At 37.4% G+C, this 20,455-nt stretch overlaps 1 protein-coding gene across 21 annotated transcripts in view; it reads right to left on the reverse strand.

The window, feature by feature from the left end:
• The window catches only part of MBNL1 (muscleblind like splicing regulator 1), a 190,429-nt gene that overhangs the window by 73,285 nt on the left and 96,689 nt on the right, over positions 1 to 20,455 (reverse strand). The window contains exon 1 of one of the 21 annotated variants that reach the window (XM_014553570.2): positions 253 to 392. The exons of the other annotated variants lie outside the window; for them this stretch is intronic. Within the exon in view, the coding sequence (XP_014409056.1) occupies positions 253 to 294 (42 nt within the window). The 5' untranslated portion in view covers positions 295 to 392. Of the gene's footprint in view, positions 1 to 252; positions 393 to 20,455 lie in introns of those variants that run through there. 21 annotated transcript variants of the gene reach the window in all.

Below are 20,455 nucleotides of genomic sequence, written 5' to 3' on the forward strand. Positions count from 1 at the left end.
CAGTGTAAATCTTTCAGCTACTTGGCAGGGCCTCACTGTTATTGCTGTATTTTTCTCACTGCCATGGTTTTTGGGTTTTGTTTTAAAGTAGCAGGAAGTTGGCAAATGACTCACCCACCACAACCCCTACCCCAAATCACATTTTGAGTCTAGGGAAAGAGAGGAAAAGGGAAGATAAGGGAAAAAAGGAAGTGAGGAACAGGGAAACAAACATAACCAGGAAAAAACGGGGAACCGAAGCGGGATGCAGACCTGAGGGTGGAGCAGCAGAGCCAGAGTTCTCCAAGAAGACATTCAGGGCTGCACCCCTCTGATCATCTGCTAAGAGGTGTAACTGGGGTAAATCATATGATGCTTCTGTATTCTTCACACAAGCTCTTACTCCTAAAAACTCACTCTTTGCCAGCAAAGTGTTGTTTTAGATTCCTGGGGGTTGAGCTCTCCTCTCAGCTAGAACTAATATATGATCATCTACATAACAATTTGACAAGTGGAAAGTTTCCAACAACTATTAGTCAGCAAGTCTTATCTGCCATAAACATTTCATTCTGCTTCTGAAACAGCTTCATATTTCAGGCATGAACCGCAAATAACAACACTTTCAAAGAAACTCCAATTTAAGAGATTCCAACTAAAAAGGCAGAACTATATCACTATATTAAAACAAAAGATTGAAATAGAGATAAACAATTAAGGTGTGATTTAATTTATAGTCCTCCAAGACATCTGAGTCAAATATTTGTATGCATCTGAACAGTTTAACAGACTACAGTCTTAAGGAAAAAAGCCTACATTTTAAATTTTAAATATTTTAGTCAATTTAAAAATTGTTTCTGAAATGTAAAAGAACTCCATAAAATATGATTCCATATTACACTTCAAACTACTAAATTATGAATATGTTGATGTATCCTGTAGCAAGAATATAAAAATACGTAGAAATATCTCTAGGAAACAAGAGACTGACATCTAAACTTAGATTTTCTGAAGTCTGAGGGGAAATAATTGTGGTTAACATTGCACTGCAAATGTTTCTTACCCCTGTTAAATTATACCACAGTATGAACTTGTTGGAAAATATTCCTTTCAGGATTCGAGAAATATATGGAAATTTGAGTACGAGGTCTCTATTATTATAATTATTATTTATTTTTGTGAATTCATTACCCAGAATGTTGTAAATATTTGTATGTGTAATTCAACAGTAATCAGTGGTGTTTATCTTGACTAACTGATAATCTACATACTGCAGTGCATTAATGATTTCAATGGAATTAATCTTCAGTTCTCTACACTTCATTGTGAGAAGAGCTAAAAACAGGTTGCCAAGAGGAGCCTTATAGCATCAAAGCTTTACTTGAGGAAGAAAAATAATTCCTTTGGGGGCAAACTATCTTCATGCACTGCAGAATACAACTATTCTCAGAAGGAGCTAATAACCTCCACGTGTTAAAATGTACATATCTAAAAGATACTTCTTTGTCATATAAATAAGATATAAGAATAACAGACACGTTCCAAGAAATAACGTGATGAAGTCAATTCTTTGTCCATGGAAAAAATAATTGCTCCCACTTCACAAGTCCTCTTTTGACCTATGAGAACGCAAAGAAAGGATCTGTGGGTGGTGGGTGGAGATGATGGGGTGGCAATCTGCCTTGTTAATACTTCCAACATCCCTGAAGACCTTCTCTATTTTTTCCAATTACTTTTCCATGTTCAAATACACACTGAACACTTTCTTCTTGTCTGGTAAGGTTTATGTAGATTATTCCACAAGTAATACATCAATTTCACTTTCCTGGCAATCACACCCGTGCCGGTTTTCAGCTGGCTTCCTTTGACTGCAATTTGACACCCGGGTTTGAATGGTCATGCCATGTAAGGGAAATGCCAAGGCAAATCTGTCAGCTCTACGGGTTAAAGCCACTCTAGTGTGGCTACTTAATGATTTATAACAGAGCTGGGAAGTGGCCACTTGCAGGGCTGCTGGGAGACGCTGGTGGCTGACACTGATTACAGAAGGAGGTACAGATGTTTTCCAGCTGAAGCTGCCTCAGAGCATTTTGTTTTCATCAGACCTGCATGTGCCCATTATCCAAATAATGAAAATGGTCCTTCTCTTTCCAACCCCCTCTTCTTATAAAAACAAAAACTAAAACTAAACATGTCTTTCAATGGACTTTTAAATATTGGGTAATTTTCAAATAATAAATCACTGTACATAGTAAATTTAAAATAAAGGCTGACTTGACAAGTGCTGTTTCTATAGCTGGTCTAGTCTTCTATTTTATGGTTATCTTTAACCTTAAATGTTTTTACAGAAGAAGAGAGAAAAGAGATTCTCATTTTTTAAAAAGTCTTTCTATGTAAAAGATGCATATTAAAACATTTACACAAGAAATGATATTCGAGCCCACCACCCACCACGACGCCCCCCAAAAAGTGGAAGGATAGAAGCAACAAGATTAACAAATATTGGAAACTGCTGACACCGGATTATGATATATTATACTATCCTCTCCACTTCTGTATATGCTCGGAAATCTTCATTTAAAAAACTTAGTTAGAAATAAACATGGAGTTCTGCATTAAATCACTACTTTCCCTAAATCAACCAAATCACTTTAGCATTATTTTAGTCTATCTTTGCTACCTCGAACTATTAATGTCTAATATTCTGCGAACTATTACTTGACCATTAATGAAGAGCAAATGAGATGATCTATATAGAAAATCTGTCTTAATTCACCATCCAAAATAACTGACATTAATAAGCAATTATTTTGATGCCCTTCATTTTCATAAGGAATGGTAAAGCCACCAAGGATGACTGGCACTTCCTAATGGCTGTGATAGTGCTTCCTCATCATGCCGACGTGTTTAAATTTCAGTCTTGCACCTGTCATAGTCTATCCTCCCAAAGCATCACACTGCTGCATTTCCAAAATGTAACAATAAACTGAAAGAGTCTTTCATTAATCTTCCAACGTGGACCACTTAAAAGTAAGTGAAGCATTATAGCCGAATTCAGTTAAATTTTCCATAACATCTACATTCAAATGGAAATGTATCTGCCAGCTTATTAGGTGCTGAGGATATTACATTTATACTCTGCAGAGCTCGGCAAGATGACTCACGCAGCAAAAGAAGAAGAAAAATGGGCTGAAATGGAGTAAAATTAAGTGCTATCAAAATCAACTGGTAAAAATTACATGGGATAAAAGATGTGTACTTTCTCTAAAAATTTTGTCTTGAAATCAGAGATACATTGGTCGATTAAGACCAGAATAAGACGCTTCTGATGGCAATTAAATTCAAGGTTGGAAAGTTGTTACTCGGTTTTCAAATAGCAACAAACCCTCTGGCTAAGATTATAAACCTAGTTAACATTTTTCAGCTCCACTGTGGTCACTGAGACCACTCCTCTTCGTCGTCTTCTTTTTGAATTTTGCAGTTGATAAATAATTGTGGAATCTTTGACTTGGAATAGCATTTAGAAATAGTGTTAATTAACCACCTAATTTCACAGTTAAAGAAATGGAAGGCTTGCTCATGGAATGTCAGTCTTGTCTTCCTCCTAGGTTGTAGCAAATTTAGCATTCTTTCACATGTTTGTCCTGGCACAGGCTGCTTTGTTTACACTTTTGAAAGATTCCTTTATATCTGAGTCCAAACATTTACCTCCCTCCCTCCCCCTGCTCTTTCTCTATATACACATGTACATACAGATCATGTATTTGTTATAGAGATATCTTGCTCTTTTAAGCTAGTAAAATATCTCAGAAGAGAAAAAGTCCCTAAAAATAATCTTGGAAGTTCCAGGAAAAAAAAAAAACCTGCATAAACTTTCAGCTTATTAAAAGATGTTTATAATTGTATAATTAACAGAATTGTTTAATTAAAATGATGTAGCTCTGTTATGCCAACCTCAAGGCTGCATCAGTTGTTTACAAACCTTTGTTAAGACAAAGTAAAGTTAAGCAATGGTTCCTTAATTCTATTTTCAAATTCTATTTCTATCTTTTTGAAAAAAAATTAACAGTTTAACATCACCAACTTAGTCGGTAGTATATCTTTTGAGCTATCTCTGTATTAGTTAGGGAAGATGAACTGAGCTTAAATTTAAGGCTCAATTACATTCATCCAATTTGAGGTATCAAAACTTGAAAATGAAAGGCTTTAAGACATCAGAGAGAATGAATGATGACAGTATTAATAAATGAGTTACTTTGCCTTGTGAAGCAATGTGAAAATAGCAAACATTCAACCATTTTATTTCTTTGTTCGCTGAGACTTGAAAAGATTAAGTCATGCTATAATTTCTCATTAGTTCACCAAGTAATGAAAGGAACTACAAAACTATTAAATCTATCAGAAAATTGTTTGGGCCACATATCCATTTTACTTTCAAAACTTACAAACTGCTAAACAGTACAGTTTTTGGATTACTCTTCAGGAAGTTTATCTCAACATGTATTTTATGGGTGTTAAGTTAACTAAAGATATGACATGCATGTATTGTAAATCCCTAGTATAGTAGAATGCTTTCTAAACAAGCTGCCTACAACCATCCTAAATTCAGTGGTAGAGATGTAGTGACTGGTATCATCTGAAGAACTTCCCAAAAGAGGGGTTGGTTATAAAAAGCTGAACTCAGACTATTCACGGAAGACAGTTCAGTGTTCAGGTAGCGCAGTCCATTTCCACGGAGCTGCTAACACATTTGCAGCCAAGCTCCTAACACGGTCCGCCCTGGATCTTTACTTACAACTTCAAAAGTAGTTATGCCAAGAAAAAGGCAGGAGAAGTCACTAAATAACAAACTGGATTCCTTTTCACCACTGTAACAGCAGATCACTTTCTGTTCTTTTGCAATCTTTCTCACCGTGTTTGATTGACTTTTTTCCCTCACAGGTTGAAAGCTTTTGTCAAAACTAGACAACTAGTTTAAAATATCTTATGAGAAGCTAAATCATGTTGGTAGGACTAAGTTCAGAAAACAGTCTGTTATAAATGTGTTCCAAAAAAAAAGTTTTAAGATACTTAGATTTTTACTTCCGAATTACATCTGTTCACTAATGGGTCACTTCAGGCCATAAATACATAATGCACTTAAAGCTTTTCTTTTCACAATTCAGAGGACATATCTGGTTAATATATGATCTGGGATGTCAGGTAGGTTTCAACTTCCACATCAATTCATACTGGAGGTGAATTTCTGGAGTGATAGTAGGCATGCAATGAATTTATCCTTCCTGACCTCGGCCATGCTGTACATATGCTAGACATGTAAAAGCATGCAGTGCTTGACTAGAAATCACAAAGGGGACATTGTCTCCTTGCAAGTGATCTCTTGCTGAGATAACAAAAACACAAAGTTATTGTAAGTCACACTATAGAGACATTGTACACAGATGTCTCTGGTCGTAAGTAATTTTAAACATAAAAAAATTCTAAAAAAAGATGATATTATGGTCTGTTATCAATTATATAACTTTAGTGATCAAATTAGAGAAAGAAGGAACTCTATTCCAGGAGTTATCCATGAAGAGTTAGGGCATTTTGAATTTAAAATACATTGTGGGAATAGGAAAAAAAAAAAATCACCTGACAGATACTCTCTTTATAGCAAAGGTTTCAATGGAATGTAGCTACTGTATCAACACAGGTTAAGTTCCCCAGGGCCATGAGCCATGTGATAGGTGACTCTCATGCTTGATTATAATTCAGAAAACGCATGAAACAGAATGAAATGTGAAGGTGATGTAGTGAAGACTATTATCTGCAAAGCGCAGGAACTGACGTGTTTTCTTCAGTGCGAAGTATCTGGTACATTTTAGATGCTTGCTGAATATATTCAGTTAAAAAAAATTGTAGCATTTAGGCTCAATCTCTGGTTCTGGTAGTAACCAACTACAATTAAACATTTAATTCTTAGTGTTCTTATCTCTAAAATGGGACTATCAATACGTGCTTCAGTGAGCTATTTTACAGAATGAATGAAGTCATGTAAGTGTAGGCGTCGAACTTGGCACCAAAATGCTTGGCATATAGTCAGCACTTGGTAAAAAATTATTGAAAAAAAAGCTAGAAATAGTTAATACTGGGCTAAGACAAAAAGTAACTTCATTGGGCTTATTCTTGTATCTACTTCCTTCATCCTTTTCTTTGAAACTTACTGGTCTTCTATGAATTTAGCTAGAAGATTTCTAATAGTTCTATTCAGCTTAATGATAGTAGCATATCCCTACCAAATCCTTACATCAGCACCTCTTACCTTGGTATCTTGTGGCTCAAACTATCCACTTAACATTGAGTTGTTAACATTTTAACAAAGATTAGGTTTTTGGCGTCTATGTATAAATTTCCATTACAATGTAAATTTATCTCTCAATGCTATTTTCAAGTATTAGAAATAACATTTCAAAGTAAACAAATACTAAATATGTGGCTAAAAATGAAATCCTAAAACAAATGTGTAAGCCCAATATTATAAACCATGACTAAAAAGGATTTTCTTTTGTGGTTATACTCTTACAGATTTAACCCTAATTTTGCTATTATTATGTAAAAATATAGAACTTGTTATGGAACTTCATCTGTATACTTTGATACATCTTTCTGTGATTGTTTCCTTTCTCTCTATATTTATTTTTAAATTATGGAAACTTCACATATATATTAATTTAGACAATTCCACAGATATTTCAGATTTGTTCATTCTATGAGATATTCTCTAAATTAGCACTCAGTAAAGTACCAAAACATTATATTTAAATATTTATCTATATTGTTATCAATATAGCTATATATATTTGAAAAATGAATAAATGCAATTAGTCCATGGAAAGGATCACTGAACTACTTTTTTTGTCTGTTTCATTTTAACCCTTAATTGTCTACATCTATGGTTCTGAAGCAGGTTTGCTCATCAGGAGACATCTGACAATATCTGAAGACAAGGTCTGGTTGTCAGAACTGTTTGGTTGTTGAGGGAAAACTGCTCCTGGCCACTAGTGTGTAGAGTCCAGGGACACTGCTAAGCCTCCCACAACACACAGGGCAGTGGCCACCACAATTATGTATCAGATCCACAATGGCCACGGTGCAGAGGCTGAGAAACCCTGGTCTACGTGAAAGCTAATTTAATAACATGCCCTTCAGAAATCAAGTTGATACGCTCTTTTGTGGCATTAACCTTCACAGAAGAACTATGCTATCTGATTGAAGGAGTTGAAAACAAATGCAGTGTGCTATTCTAAAGGAATACAGCTAGATAAGTTCCTTCAATCTATGTCACAGACTTGAAACATCCCCACAAATGATCCCTATAAATGTGATCTCTGACACAATCTTGAGGCCCATTGATCCTGCCAGGGGATCCACAGTGCAAGGCATCCAGAGAACAGAAATGTGAACGACGGGGGCTTTGTCAGAGCTGCTGCAATCTGCAAATCAATCAGGCCGAACTGGCCTAATAAACAAAACATTACATCAATTATAAAATCTCCAGAATCACTGTCATGTTTTCACTGATGAATTCCTACTCATTTGCTCAACAGAAAGAGCTTTGCAGCAAGGAATAAAATGCTTTAAATGCTTTCCAGTCCCCTGCAAGACCAGGTATCTAATTATGGTGACTCCGCCTTGCCCCCACCTTTTCTTTTATGCAGCAATATGAGCTGCAGAGACTACTAACTCTTTGCTCTAAGCAATACATTTTCTTTTTACATTTTAGATGTCAGTTATCTCAAGAGAAAACGTCTGAAAGAAAATAAAATTGTCTTCTGGGTAAGAGATATTGGTTGAGGTATCAATCATTTGGTCAATTTCTTAAAGGCACAATAATTACATACCCTGCCATTCATTTACTTTTACTCTTTGAGTTAGCTATTACAGCAATATTTAGTGTGCCCAAATTAAAAATATTACGAGCTATCCTTTTCACAATCTTTTTTCACGACGAGGTTACTCGAACACAAATCTGGTCTCTATCACTATGCCACCTGAATCACTCAGTGGTTTCCCGTAGCTTTTAAGTAAAGATTCAACTCGGGTTGAACGGATGAAGTCCTTCATAATCTGGGTCTTAGCCTCCAGCCCTGTGCCTTCTCTTATCTTATAACTGCCCCTTGGCAACTGTCACTCCAGTTATACCAAACTGCTATTAGTTCTTGGAACATCTCGTATTTTTTCGTGCTTTGACATGAAATACACTGATGCTTTAGTTTCGAACGTGCTCCTCTCTTTTTATCTGCCTCGTTTACTCCTTATCCTTCAAATTACTACTCAAGCATCACTGGAAATACTCAGGAAGCCTGCCCTGCTTCCCTCTCCTCTGTTTCCATGGTATCCTGGGGACCTCCATCAGTGAGCAGACTCCCTCGCATCTGATGAGCTTCTCTGTCCCCGGTGTGAGACTGGATTCTTTACAGGGAAGAAGACTCCTCTGTAAACACTCAGAGCCCCTGACAGTGCCTGGTATATAACAGACAGTACATGTTGGTGACTGACTGAGAGAGTCAGTGAACAGATGAATGATGGTAAGTTCACAGACTTGGGTACATGGATTCCTTTCCCCACTTACAACAGTAACATTTTATCCTTTTCTTAGGAGCTAATCATCTCCAAGTATATAAATTTTCTATAGTCCAGCCATCTCTTCATTGAAACCTTCAAAGTTCATCCTCAGCATCTTCTACACGGTAGCTGTTTAATAAATATTTGATGAATGAACAAACCAAGAAATAAGCCTCTAAAAAGTACTGACTGTAATTAACTCAAGGCCAGGAAGATTTCAGTACGGGCTGCCTAACAGAAGGGGGGAATGTGTACAACTTACTTCCATCTGGATTCAGGGGGGGGAATGTGTATATGGGTACATAAATCTACTTGGGAAATCTCCTTGAGTGGCATGTGGGCATTTATGATACTAGGATTGCAATTTCTGCCGGGCTTGGAATTTTTCAAAATAAAATTTGGGGAGGAAAATATTAGCAATTATAATAAATGAAGACATACTCACAGAAGGGGTCAGAGAGTATTTCTATGGAAGCCCCAAGGAGCAGAACAAGAGAGGAAACCCTGCTTAGGTCTGAGAGCAGAGGAGCCGAATTAGAGGAGGAGCCAAATTAGAGAAGATGACACAGAAAGGGTGATTCCTGAGATGAATCTTGAAGGACAGAGAGGGATAAGGAAAGGGAGGAGGAAAGGAAATTCCAGGATGAGTGAATGATCTGGATGACATAAGCAGGGAAAGATTTGTTTATATTGGATCCTATCAATTTTTAAAAAGTTAAAATTTGTATCAGTATCACCACAGATAATTACTGGATGGGTACAGGATTTTCAGCCATCACTAATCTTAACCACCAGGGTGTGGGATGTAGGTGTGGGGCTTTTGTTACGGTTTTGTTATATTACGGTGTAACACTGGAGCTGCCTTTGCTTCAAACAGATGTGGAAGATACACTGGAGAAGGCAAGACAGGTAATGGAATACGCATCTGATTCTAGGCACAGGCCAAGGGCCTATTCGAGAAGTGAAGATACTAAAAAAGTGACAGAACAAGCATATCAGAAACAAGAGATAATTAAACATTTGGAAGTCATTAGGGCCCTGGCCAAGGTACTTGGTTGCCATGACAAAGCCAAAAGAATCGACTGGAAATTTGACAAGCAGGTGTCCTGGGAGAAGCTGAACAAAGAGGAAAAAGGCCAATGTTTTCAAGAGGCAATAAGATTATAATTTTCTAAATCTCTCTTGGGAATATGCTCAGAGCATTATTCTGCTTCGGGTTTTATAGAGTGAGTCTGCTCTGACTGCAAATGAAGCAAAGGTAGGTACTGTAAAACACGGATGATTGACTTAATGTCTGAACCCTCTTCCGGCTTTTTTAATTCACCATGGATCCCTGAGGAATTTGCTGTCTGAATAAAAGGAGGAGGCTGGAGCACCTACCCACGCTCACGTGCGGCATCACGTTCACCAATACCAGGAGAGCGAACGAGCGCCATCCTGTATCTCTCATCTTCTGCCTCTCTCAAATCCTAGATGGAGATTTCAGGACTGTGGAACGCTGACCACTTGGGGGTGAGGTGGAGCCTACTTGCACTGGCCGGCCTTAGCGGGCTGTGCGCATCTCTTCTCAACTCCACATTCTAGGAGTGGGGAGAGGCTAGCCCAAGTGGTAGAGTGCAGGCTTAGCATGCATGAGGTCCTGGGTTCAATCCCTAGTACCTCCACCAAAAATAAATAAACCTAGCCCCCCTGCCCCCACAATAAAATAATATAATAAATAAATAAACAAAAAGTTCTTTTTTTTAAACCTCCACATTCAGGGACCTCACATTGGGAGTGTGAAATGAGCCACGTTGTTAGTATTTCTACCACAGAAATCAGCAAACATGACAAATCAAGGTGGTCTTTCTTTCTCCCTTTCAGGCAGCAGACTGGTAAACATTTACCAGGATACCATTGGATCTGTCCCACCTAGACAGTCAGAAACCAACCAAGCACCTCATGATAAATAACAACTGAAAAAAAATGGACTGAATACAACTTTAAAAAAAAATTACATGAGACAGGGAGAACATTTTTTGAAATTTAGTTTAGCAATCTATTAGCAAGCAAATCAGCTTGGATCACTCTCATAGTCATATGATTTGAAACTTGCGATGTCATCTGTCCTGCCCGAATGATGAGGTCAAAATATATATAGTTTCTGCTAATGTCAACCAAGAAGGAAGCAAAAACGATTTCTTGCTTACACGTGTAGCTGAAGTCAAATGATAGAACAGGTGGGCAAGTTTAAATTGTGTTATTCTGAGGAGATAAAGTTTAAATCATCAGGGGAATAATTAGTCTTTGTTGACAAGTACTAAATGTAGTTTTTGAAAGAGTCAACTTGTTTTCCCTTTGAGGAAGAGTAACAAATACAAGATACTTGTTAAGTAGGATCTCTTTCCAGATGTACGCAGTACTTTAAAAACCAGATGATACCTTTTATAAGTCAAAGATTAACCAATGTGAATCACTCAATTCCTCTGATGGAAAAGACAGCTAAACTAGTACTTCCTTACGCAATCCATAGTCAGAAAAGCAGCAAAATGCGTTCTATCACCACAAACAAAAGGAAAAGGGAAAAGGGAAAAAAAAAAAAAAAGAATGCCATCACTTGACATCTCAATTCATTCTCTTCATTCCTGAGAGCAAAGGAAAGATAACTATCTAAGAAGAAAACTAACTGAACTTGGATATTTAAAAGTGAATGAGATTTCTTTCAAGTAGCTTTTGCTGTCTTTTCTATCTTTTATTCTGACAAGTCACTTAAATCCCAAAAGGTAACTTTCAACTCCACTTTTCTCTTGAATCATTTGTCATTTTTTTCATAAATCAGGCTTGTACAATTATTAAGAAGCCAGTGATTGAACATTACACATCCATGTTTAAATATGAATAAATGAAAAGTATCTTTAATAAAATATATCAGTAATCAATAATAATGACATTTATAAGTAGTGAATTAACTTGTATATAACTTTAAAGGTCCTTGAATTATAATTTGTTTTTTAAGTTTAATAATTCTTTCTTTATACATATGTTGACTCTTTGTGAGATGCCAGAAACTAACCTCACTAGTATGAGGCATATGAGATTTTACAGTCTAAAGTAAACAAATCCTTTTTATTTTCTTAAATGTAGTCTCCAAAAATACTCATCCTTTAATTCATACACACACACACACACACACACACACACACACACACACACACACACCCCTCTATCTCCATTTTTAATTTCTCAAGTGTTTTCTGCTCTGTGGACCCTTGGGATCCCCATATTCCTAATTTCACTATGAATTCTCTTTGTTTCTCTGCCATCATCCGTATCTTGACATGCTGACCATGAGCTAACCTTATTTAACTCTTTGCGTCTCATTGCCTTCATCATTTTATGTTATCTCATTGCAGCTCAGACCTCCCTGATCAGTAATGTTGCTCATTCATATGTCAGCCTAGAATCAGGATCCTACGGGAGCAGTAACGTAAAGAAGCAAGACTAAAGGTTGGAAAATAAAAGGTACCATTTGAGATTTGATTTCTCTGGCACCGTTCTCTCCATATCCTTTCTCCTATTCCACGCTACCCACCACCCCCCAAAAAACACCACACATACTCTGAGAAACCTTAATTATCACATTACTGAAACAAAAGCAGTCTTGAAGCATTCCTCCCACATTCACTCTCTGAGTGACCTCCCTGCTCCTACGAGGCTCCCTCTCAGGGATGAGAACTTAGTACCAAAGACAGTATGTAGAACTACCACTGTCTATGTTTATACAACGATTATTATTTTCTATAATATTTTCCTCACAAGAGTCATTGGAAGTCATCAAAGCAGACACTACTACCTTATTTTAAACTTGAGACCAGCTTTGAAATGTGAAGTATCTGGCCAAGGATCACATAACAAATGAGTAGCAAAGATCGTGACTACAGTCAGGGCTTCTGAAAACTAACTGGCCTCCTTCCTTGCATCAGTCCTAAGGATCACAGAACACCACCACTAACCACAGCTACCATTCCTGAGGGCCTGTATGAGCCAAGGACCGTACTGGGCTCTCCATGAGCACACTCCCCCAGCAGCTTGCAGATGGAGACAAGGCATACGTGTCATTCAGGACTGCATGAACTCTGCTTAGAAAATGTAGAAAGTGATGCCCAAAAGCCACATCAACAGTAAACGGAGAATTTGGCGATAGAACCTGGTCTTCTCATTCACTGGCTATCCCCCGCCACAGGACTCACTACATTTGGGATTAGACGCATGGGAATGTTACAGGGGTAATGTATGACTTTGCATTAAAATATGTTTGGGGACGTGTAAGCACATGCACACGCACTGTGCGCGCGCACCGCCCCCCCCCCCGCACACACATATACACATCTCTCATGGGCTAGAGAACAAAAATAACTGTATTTTTATAATTTTACAATTATTACTACAGGAGGAATCATGAACAGCTGAACTTGTAACCCTTGAGAATAACAGACAAAAGGGAGAGGTAACTGTACTCTATCTAAAATCAGGACATTTTTAAAGGTGTCCTTTGTCAGGTGAACTTGGATTGCTAATAGCTTCCTTAGCTGGCATAGCTTCTATGCATATTCTAGGTTCCTTTGTCTCTTTTAAAGAGCTGATACTGGTTAAGTTATCTTATAAAGGGGTAAGAGGCTTAACTCACAACAGCTGAATGCTGTTGATGACACACAAAAACCAAAAAGGACACTACGTCTAATCAATCTCAGGGAAGAATGGACTAACAGCTTCTTTGGGCAGCCTTTCTATATAAAAAGTGTGCTGGGATGTGGTCTGTTTATTTCAGTTTGAGACTAGAAAAACTGCATCTCAGTATGATAAAACATAAGTCAGGGAGGTCATTGTCTTCCTTGGCACTCATCTGAATGAATCAGAAGATGGTTTCACAAAACCATGAAAACGGATGCTCACCTCATGATTATCACCAATCCAAGCTGTTCTCCTTTGCTAGGTTACAAGGTGTATCATTCAAATGAAAGCAAAAAGTCTTTCCACTTCACACCATTCTGGAATTCTTTCTTCTTCTCAGGAGACACAAAGTGTCATGAAATTGAAGCCAGAAACAATTTTGTATGTATTTAAAAAAAAAAAAAAAAAAAGGCAGGCTCTTCCCTTTGCCCTTTGGCAGCTGCAGGGCCATGACGGCCACTCCTGTTACTGCTGTTTATGAATTCACTTGGGCACAGGGACTCTGCTAAAGGAACGAGCTCTGTGGTGACGCCCTTGTTTGGGGATGACTCAAGGAAACACAGCAAAAATACATGACATCTGGTGTTGCTTCTCCACTTTATGCTTTTGATTAAATCTATTAGAATACTGAAATCGCCTGGAAGCAGACTAAATAATTATTGGAAATAAAGTCGCATTTAGTGAATAATTTTCAGATCAAAATGGCTTTGAAATACACATTCTTTAATAGAGTAATAGGTGAGTACTGATTTTCAGTGTATTAGTCTAAATTTTGGACTGTATCTAACAACAAAGTTACCTGAGAAGTGTCACAGCCTCTGCCCACTAATTAATTATTGCATTTTTCTAACTGCATGCTCATTTGCCAATGAGAGAAAATTAAACCTGGAAGAAAAGTTTAATTCTACGGCCTTATAAAACTTGTTCTTAAACTTCAGGATATCTTCAATAAGTTGCACTTAAATATTTTATGCTAAACTAAAATGTGAATTTAGTCTCAATTTCCAGGATTATCAAATGCATAGTAATAAGCCAAAGTTTAAAATATTTTGCTTCTTTTATTCAATCAGTGTCAAATTATATTCAGTCTCTAATTCTTATTTTAGTCAAAATTTAAATATTTATGTCCTAATCACATAATCCTTGGGGTTTAAATTTATAAAGCAAAGTTAAACTGGACATAGGCTCTGCTCTAGACATTTGCATGTACAAACTCATCTAGTCCTCACACCAACACTATAAGGTAGGGAATGCTGTTACCAAGTTTTCTGATACAGTATGAGATCCAGTTGGTACTTAAACCCAGGAAGCTTCTATGATGCTATTTTGCCTCTCAGACACTTGGGCAGAGATGGGGTAGCTTTTTTTCTTTTATTTTTAATACTTAACATTTAGTTTTTTGCTCATTCCTTTACTCAATAAATATGCATTGAGCACCTAAATAGGTGCCAGGCTCTGGAGGAATAATGATAAATAAGATAGAATTTATGCCTTTCAGTCTGTCCCAAGTCTGGGGAGGAGAGCAGACTTTTGATGAACTAATTAAAAGCTACTGAGACAACTGCTAAAATGACAAGTAAAAAATTTCCACAGAAGCAAAGACTCGGAGAGAATCATTTAAACACTCTGAACCTCAATGTCTTTACCTGTAAAATGGGCACAAACAACAAGTACTTATTTCTCAAAAGAAATAATTCTAAAACCATGATTAAATACATGTCAATTTGACACTCTCTTCTCTTACACAGTAAACATGTGCCCTGCTTCACTCTATAAATGAAGGACTTTGGGGCATTTATTTTTCATACGGTAAGTGAGAATGAAGTGATTGAGAATATAAAACTCCCATTTAAGAGATCTGCTTTGTAATTTCAAAGAATGAAGGGCCTTGAGTAGAGAATTAAGCTATGGAAATCTCTAACAGTCTTTTCATTAATCTGTATGATCCTCAAACTCAAGTATATATTTTAATCACAAAGCACTGACTTCTCTGTAATGCAATCATAAAAGACTGAAATTTTAATCCATTTTTTCATTAAAGCCTCGTATAGTACAAACTGGCAAGAGAGACCGTGAGTAAAAGCAATTTGCATTCCTCAATCAGCTTCCTGACTCTTAATTATGTTTTTATCAATAATTTTGTCTGTTTTTTCATCTCTCTCTTTGAACAAATCTATATCTAGGTAGCAACCAAATTATCTCTTCCGTTCAACTTGAGGGACTAAGTTTTAATTTAATTTCACCTAAGGCAGGTAAAAGGCAGGCACATTCAATTCCTACCTTCCACAGTGCTTCATCCACCTACATAGCACTGGCCAGGCACTCTTCCCACTGCGAGAGTGATGACGTGGGCTGCAGGGATTCATTCCATGAGCCCCTGAGTTTGCCTGCCAGATTTTAGGGTGAAGTACCGATGTGCTTTGTTTCACAACTCTGATTAGATTCTCCAAATCTGACCACAAGCCAACAAGATGAGGATCTATTGGGACAGACTTTTCCTTAGGAATTAGTACACAGGAGACGTAACAAGGACTCAATAAACAGCTGTGGAATTAGTGTTTTACATTTGAATTCACCCAAGGGCATCTGTCTTTTACCCATCTATCCATCCCATTATGCCCCCAAAATAGGAACATAAAAGATGCAGCAAAACACAGAATGGCTTGGTCAACTTCTAGGCACTGTCTTCTCCAAGTACCCCGAAAGGCTACCTTTTTCTAGCCTCTACTGCAATTAAGTTGTGCCATATAATTAATTCTGGCCAAGGGACCCTGAGCAAAAACAGGGTTTAACTTTTGAAAAGAGATGATCAGAAGCCAGTGTTCTCCCGCCATGTCTCTCTGTCATCGCTTCAGCTCCCTCAGAAGCCACATGATGGGAAACTGGAGCAAACCTAGATCCCTGAGTCACCGGAAGAAGGGCTGCACAGTGACTTTACAGAGCAAGAAAGAAATCTTTGCTGGGATAAGCCACTGAAACTGGGGTGGTTTTGTTGTTGCTGTTAAGAATCACAGCCTATCCTCACATCCTCAAATTATTAAGATAAAAAAAGTCTATCAGAAACGTTTAAATCTGTTTATGCATTAATTTTAAAAAGAGGGAGCATTTACTGCGGTGCTCCCTCCATACTTTTGTAAACTATTCATTACGAACTAGACTTCTAAACTAGTTTATTTAATAACATACTGCATAATCCGAAAAGCTTATATCCATGCACTGTCCCCTCTGCAACAAATAGGGATAAAACGTAGCTTAAGGTCCAAAACAAAACAGCTCTTTGTGTGTGGTCGTTCAGACAACACTAAATGAGCATTTACACAGGGATGCTGGCCACAGCAGATACAGAGCTAAGAGCCAGTCTCTGCTGCGTCCCAGAGGACCCAGATCAGTAACCAATCACAAGAGGAACAAGAGTGCTGTGGGGACATCGGCCACAGCCTGGGGGGACGGAAGGACCAAGGGAGCTCCCCAGAGGAACTGCCACTGGTATTATTCTAGAGCGAAGGATGACTAGTCATTAATTAAGAAAACAAAAGTGGGAAGGTTTTTTTTTTTTAATGAGAAAACAGAATCATGAGAAGGCATGAATGTGGGACAGCTAGATGTATGTTAAAAAACTCCAGGGCGGCTGGAGAGTCTAGGCTGGAGAGTAGTTTAAGGTGGTCCTAGAGAGCTGGACAGGGCAAAACTGTGCTTCCATTTAAAATCCCAGTGTATTAAAGGACCTCCTCATGCTCTCCTGGGTGCTTCCAGGACAAAATAAGATGTCTGTGCAACTGCACAACAGTCATGATCAATTACTGCTTTGAATGATTTGGGGTAATAACAATAAAAACATGAAAGCATGAATATAAGGAAGCTGTCTCCGGTCACATCTTGCTCATTTAGTTATACTGTCTCACTCTCCAATTTCTCCTTCACTACTTATTTTGAAGAGAAATAAAACCAAACATTTTCAGGAGGGATAAAATCAAGTGGCTTACATTATAAACTTTACAGCTTTACATAAGTTAGACATTTAAATAGACATCATACTTCACTTTCAGTATAATACAGAGTCTAAAACCATGGAAATAGTAGGCAATTCATAATCTTTGTGTCTATGGAGCTCTATTTTAAAAAATGGATCATTGAAAATTTATGTAAAAACTAAAGAAAGTGGATTCCTAGCAATCATAAAACAAATAGTAAGACACTTAGTATAGACAAATAGAAACATATTTACTATACATTTTCTAATTGGGAGGCAAAAACAACTTTACATTTTTAACTTTTGCTAAGACTTATTTTTGCTAAGGAGGAATCATAAGGCATAATTCAACTATTCTAATCAAGGGATTTGTGTCTAGAGTGTGGATCAGACCAAAGTTAAGGGCATAACCCAATTTCTTCTGGTTGATATAAACAGTGGTTTAAACCACAGCATTTAGCAACCATTTACTTTGCAATTTTTTGTCTTTTCATAATTATTTTCTTTTTCAGTCTAATGTTTCCACTTTCTACAATGAATTATGGTTAAAAATTTTATCTGGCTTTGGAGGTATCCATTTCTGACCTCTAAGTTACATTTTGTTATGTTGTAACTTTCTTAACCAAGAGGAAAAAAAAAGTTTCATATAATAACCTGTCTCGTTCCTTTGAAACTGAGGATTTGTTTTAGAAACAACTTTTGAGGTTCACATAGATCGCTAATTAGCCTTCAACCTTGTACTATGTTTGACAAACCAGGCTGCAAAACCTTTCCCATGATAGCACTGGCTTTCGGGATTACTGAAATACATTAGGGATCACACAAAAACAGAGCTTATTAAGCAATGTATATGTGGTTATTAAACAATATAGACATGATTACGCCCTCACAAAATTTATAGTCAAGGTGGGGCTGTATGGCAGGCAGAGACAAACTAAAGGAGTTAAAAAGCAATACACAATTGTGAGTGTGAACAAGGCAGTGAGCCACCCAGACAACAAACAAGGTGGAACTGAAGGTACAGAGGTGATGTTGGGCAACGAGTCTCCCGGGCTGAGCACCACCTCCTTCAGTCTGACTCTCTGAACTCGGAAGTGTTTTGTTCACCTTCTTTTCTAAGGTCAACCTCTTACCCACTTTTTTGATCCCTTCTCAATGTCTCGCCCCTCCTCCATTATCTTTATTTCAGTGAATATTCATTCTTTTCCTCTCCACTGACTCCTGTACCTTCTTTTGGTGGAAAAAAAAAAAAACAAAAACATGCATCCATTGGAGGAACAACCTCCATTCTTCTACAACAATCTTCTCGGAACTCACCAGATGACACCCACTTCTCTTCGTTTTATCACTGAATTTCTTTATAGCGCTGTCTCAACTTGTTGAGTTCTCATACATACCTTCCAACTCACTAGTGACTCATCTACTTGAAATCTGGTTTGCAATGAGGAGTCGACCTTCTCCCTCCCAATTCTACTCAAAACTGCTTCCTCAAAGGTTACTGGTGTCCTTTTAACTGCCCGAATCAATGTTTTTTCTCATTTCTTGTCCTCTCTGCAGCATCCAGCACCATTAACTACTTCCTTCTTTTCTCTTTGGCCTTTCTTGATAATGCACCATCCTCCATTTCCCACAATTTATTAATCTGCTTGGTCTCTGTCACTGTCTTGGATTTTTCTCCCTTCTGCCTGCTGATTGTAGAGGGACACAGAAGATCTGTCTCCGCACCCCTCCTTCTTACCCTTCGTTCTCTCTGAATATAACATAGCGCTCTCTTGTAACAGCACGACCCACATGAATGACTTTCTGATACTTTTCCTGTAAATTCAACCAGCCCCAACCAGATCGGTTACTAGCTCCCTGCTTATTCTCTCTAAAAGTAAAGAGAACACATCAATTCTAACACGTGTACTTTTTATCTTGTCTAAAGGCAGTGTCTCATCCCTAATCATCCAAACTAGAAACTTCAAAGTCGTTTTCAGCTGACTTTCTTAGATACACGTTGAGAAGTAAGTGATAAACAGCAGTGTAAACGCAAAATATTTACTGTGCCCCCTTTTTAAAGTACATCTTTTTCAAAATACCACATCAATTTTCCTGAAATATCTCTGAGTAGGCTATGTGATTTTATTGTTCAAGATGGACTACTATGAAAAATAGGAACTAAATAATTTCTTATTATTAGGGTGACTAAGAGATTAGTCAGAAATGATATTCAGCTTTTCTGGTTCAGTGATTTCCTCTAGGCTTCGTACAAATAGCATAAACTTTCTCCAGTAAAGCTCAGATTAAATCAAAAGCTAGTGTTTTGATAGAGCTGTTCATTCAGAAGTCCAAGTTTCCATTCTTTTTTTTTTCATTTTTCAATATGCCATGGATATCATGTTACATTGCTACTAACTTACAAAATAATAAGAAATAAGTTTCCAGTTGTTCTATTCACTGAACAAAGCCACTGATGCTTGCATTTTTCTTAAATGTTGTTTACGTACTTTTTCAAATGATAAAACAAGATACTGTAGGTAACACAAGTCAAAAACTAGCTCTTTACATTGGTACTAAGATAAACAAATGCGACAGCTAGAAATAATTACATAGTAACCTATGAAGAAGTGTTACTTCAGTATTTTCAAATGTCTACAGTGTGTTTACCTAAGTACTCTGTTTAGCGCGAGGGACACATTCCTGGGGAATGAGCCCCAGGGGAGGGCATGGAAGCCTGTATTTACACGGATGTGAGTTTGCTTCTCTTCCTCTCTCTTCAAAGTCCCACCTCAGTTTTCTTCTGCAATCACTCTTTCTGTCCCCAGGCTGCAGGAAGGTTTGCTATGTTCCCCATAATGCTCCAAGACCTGCAGAAAGCCTTAACTTCATACTGATATTTATCCTGTTTCCCCAATCTTTTCCTCCGGCAGTTAAAAACCTGCCATGATAGTATCAAGTCCATTGCTTTCTTTTTCATCCTTTATACTTTTGGGTGTTAACTGTTGCTGGCTAAATGTTTAAAAACACACAGTGCATTAAAAAAAAAATTCACAGTGCACGATGTGCCTTTATCACAATTACTATCAAAACCAAATAAAAACAGAGATAGAAAACACACTCAATTCTTCTAAACCACTGTAATTTCCTTAATCCATTTTTATTTATCTTATTTAGGATATAATTACATGGGCAAGTGTTAATTTTTAGAAT

This window comes from Camelus ferus, chromosome 1 (assembly GCF_009834535.1).
Source record: "Camelus ferus isolate YT-003-E chromosome 1, BCGSAC_Cfer_1.0, whole genome shotgun sequence".
Taxonomy (NCBI): Eukaryota; Metazoa; Chordata; class Mammalia; order Artiodactyla; family Camelidae; genus Camelus; species Camelus ferus.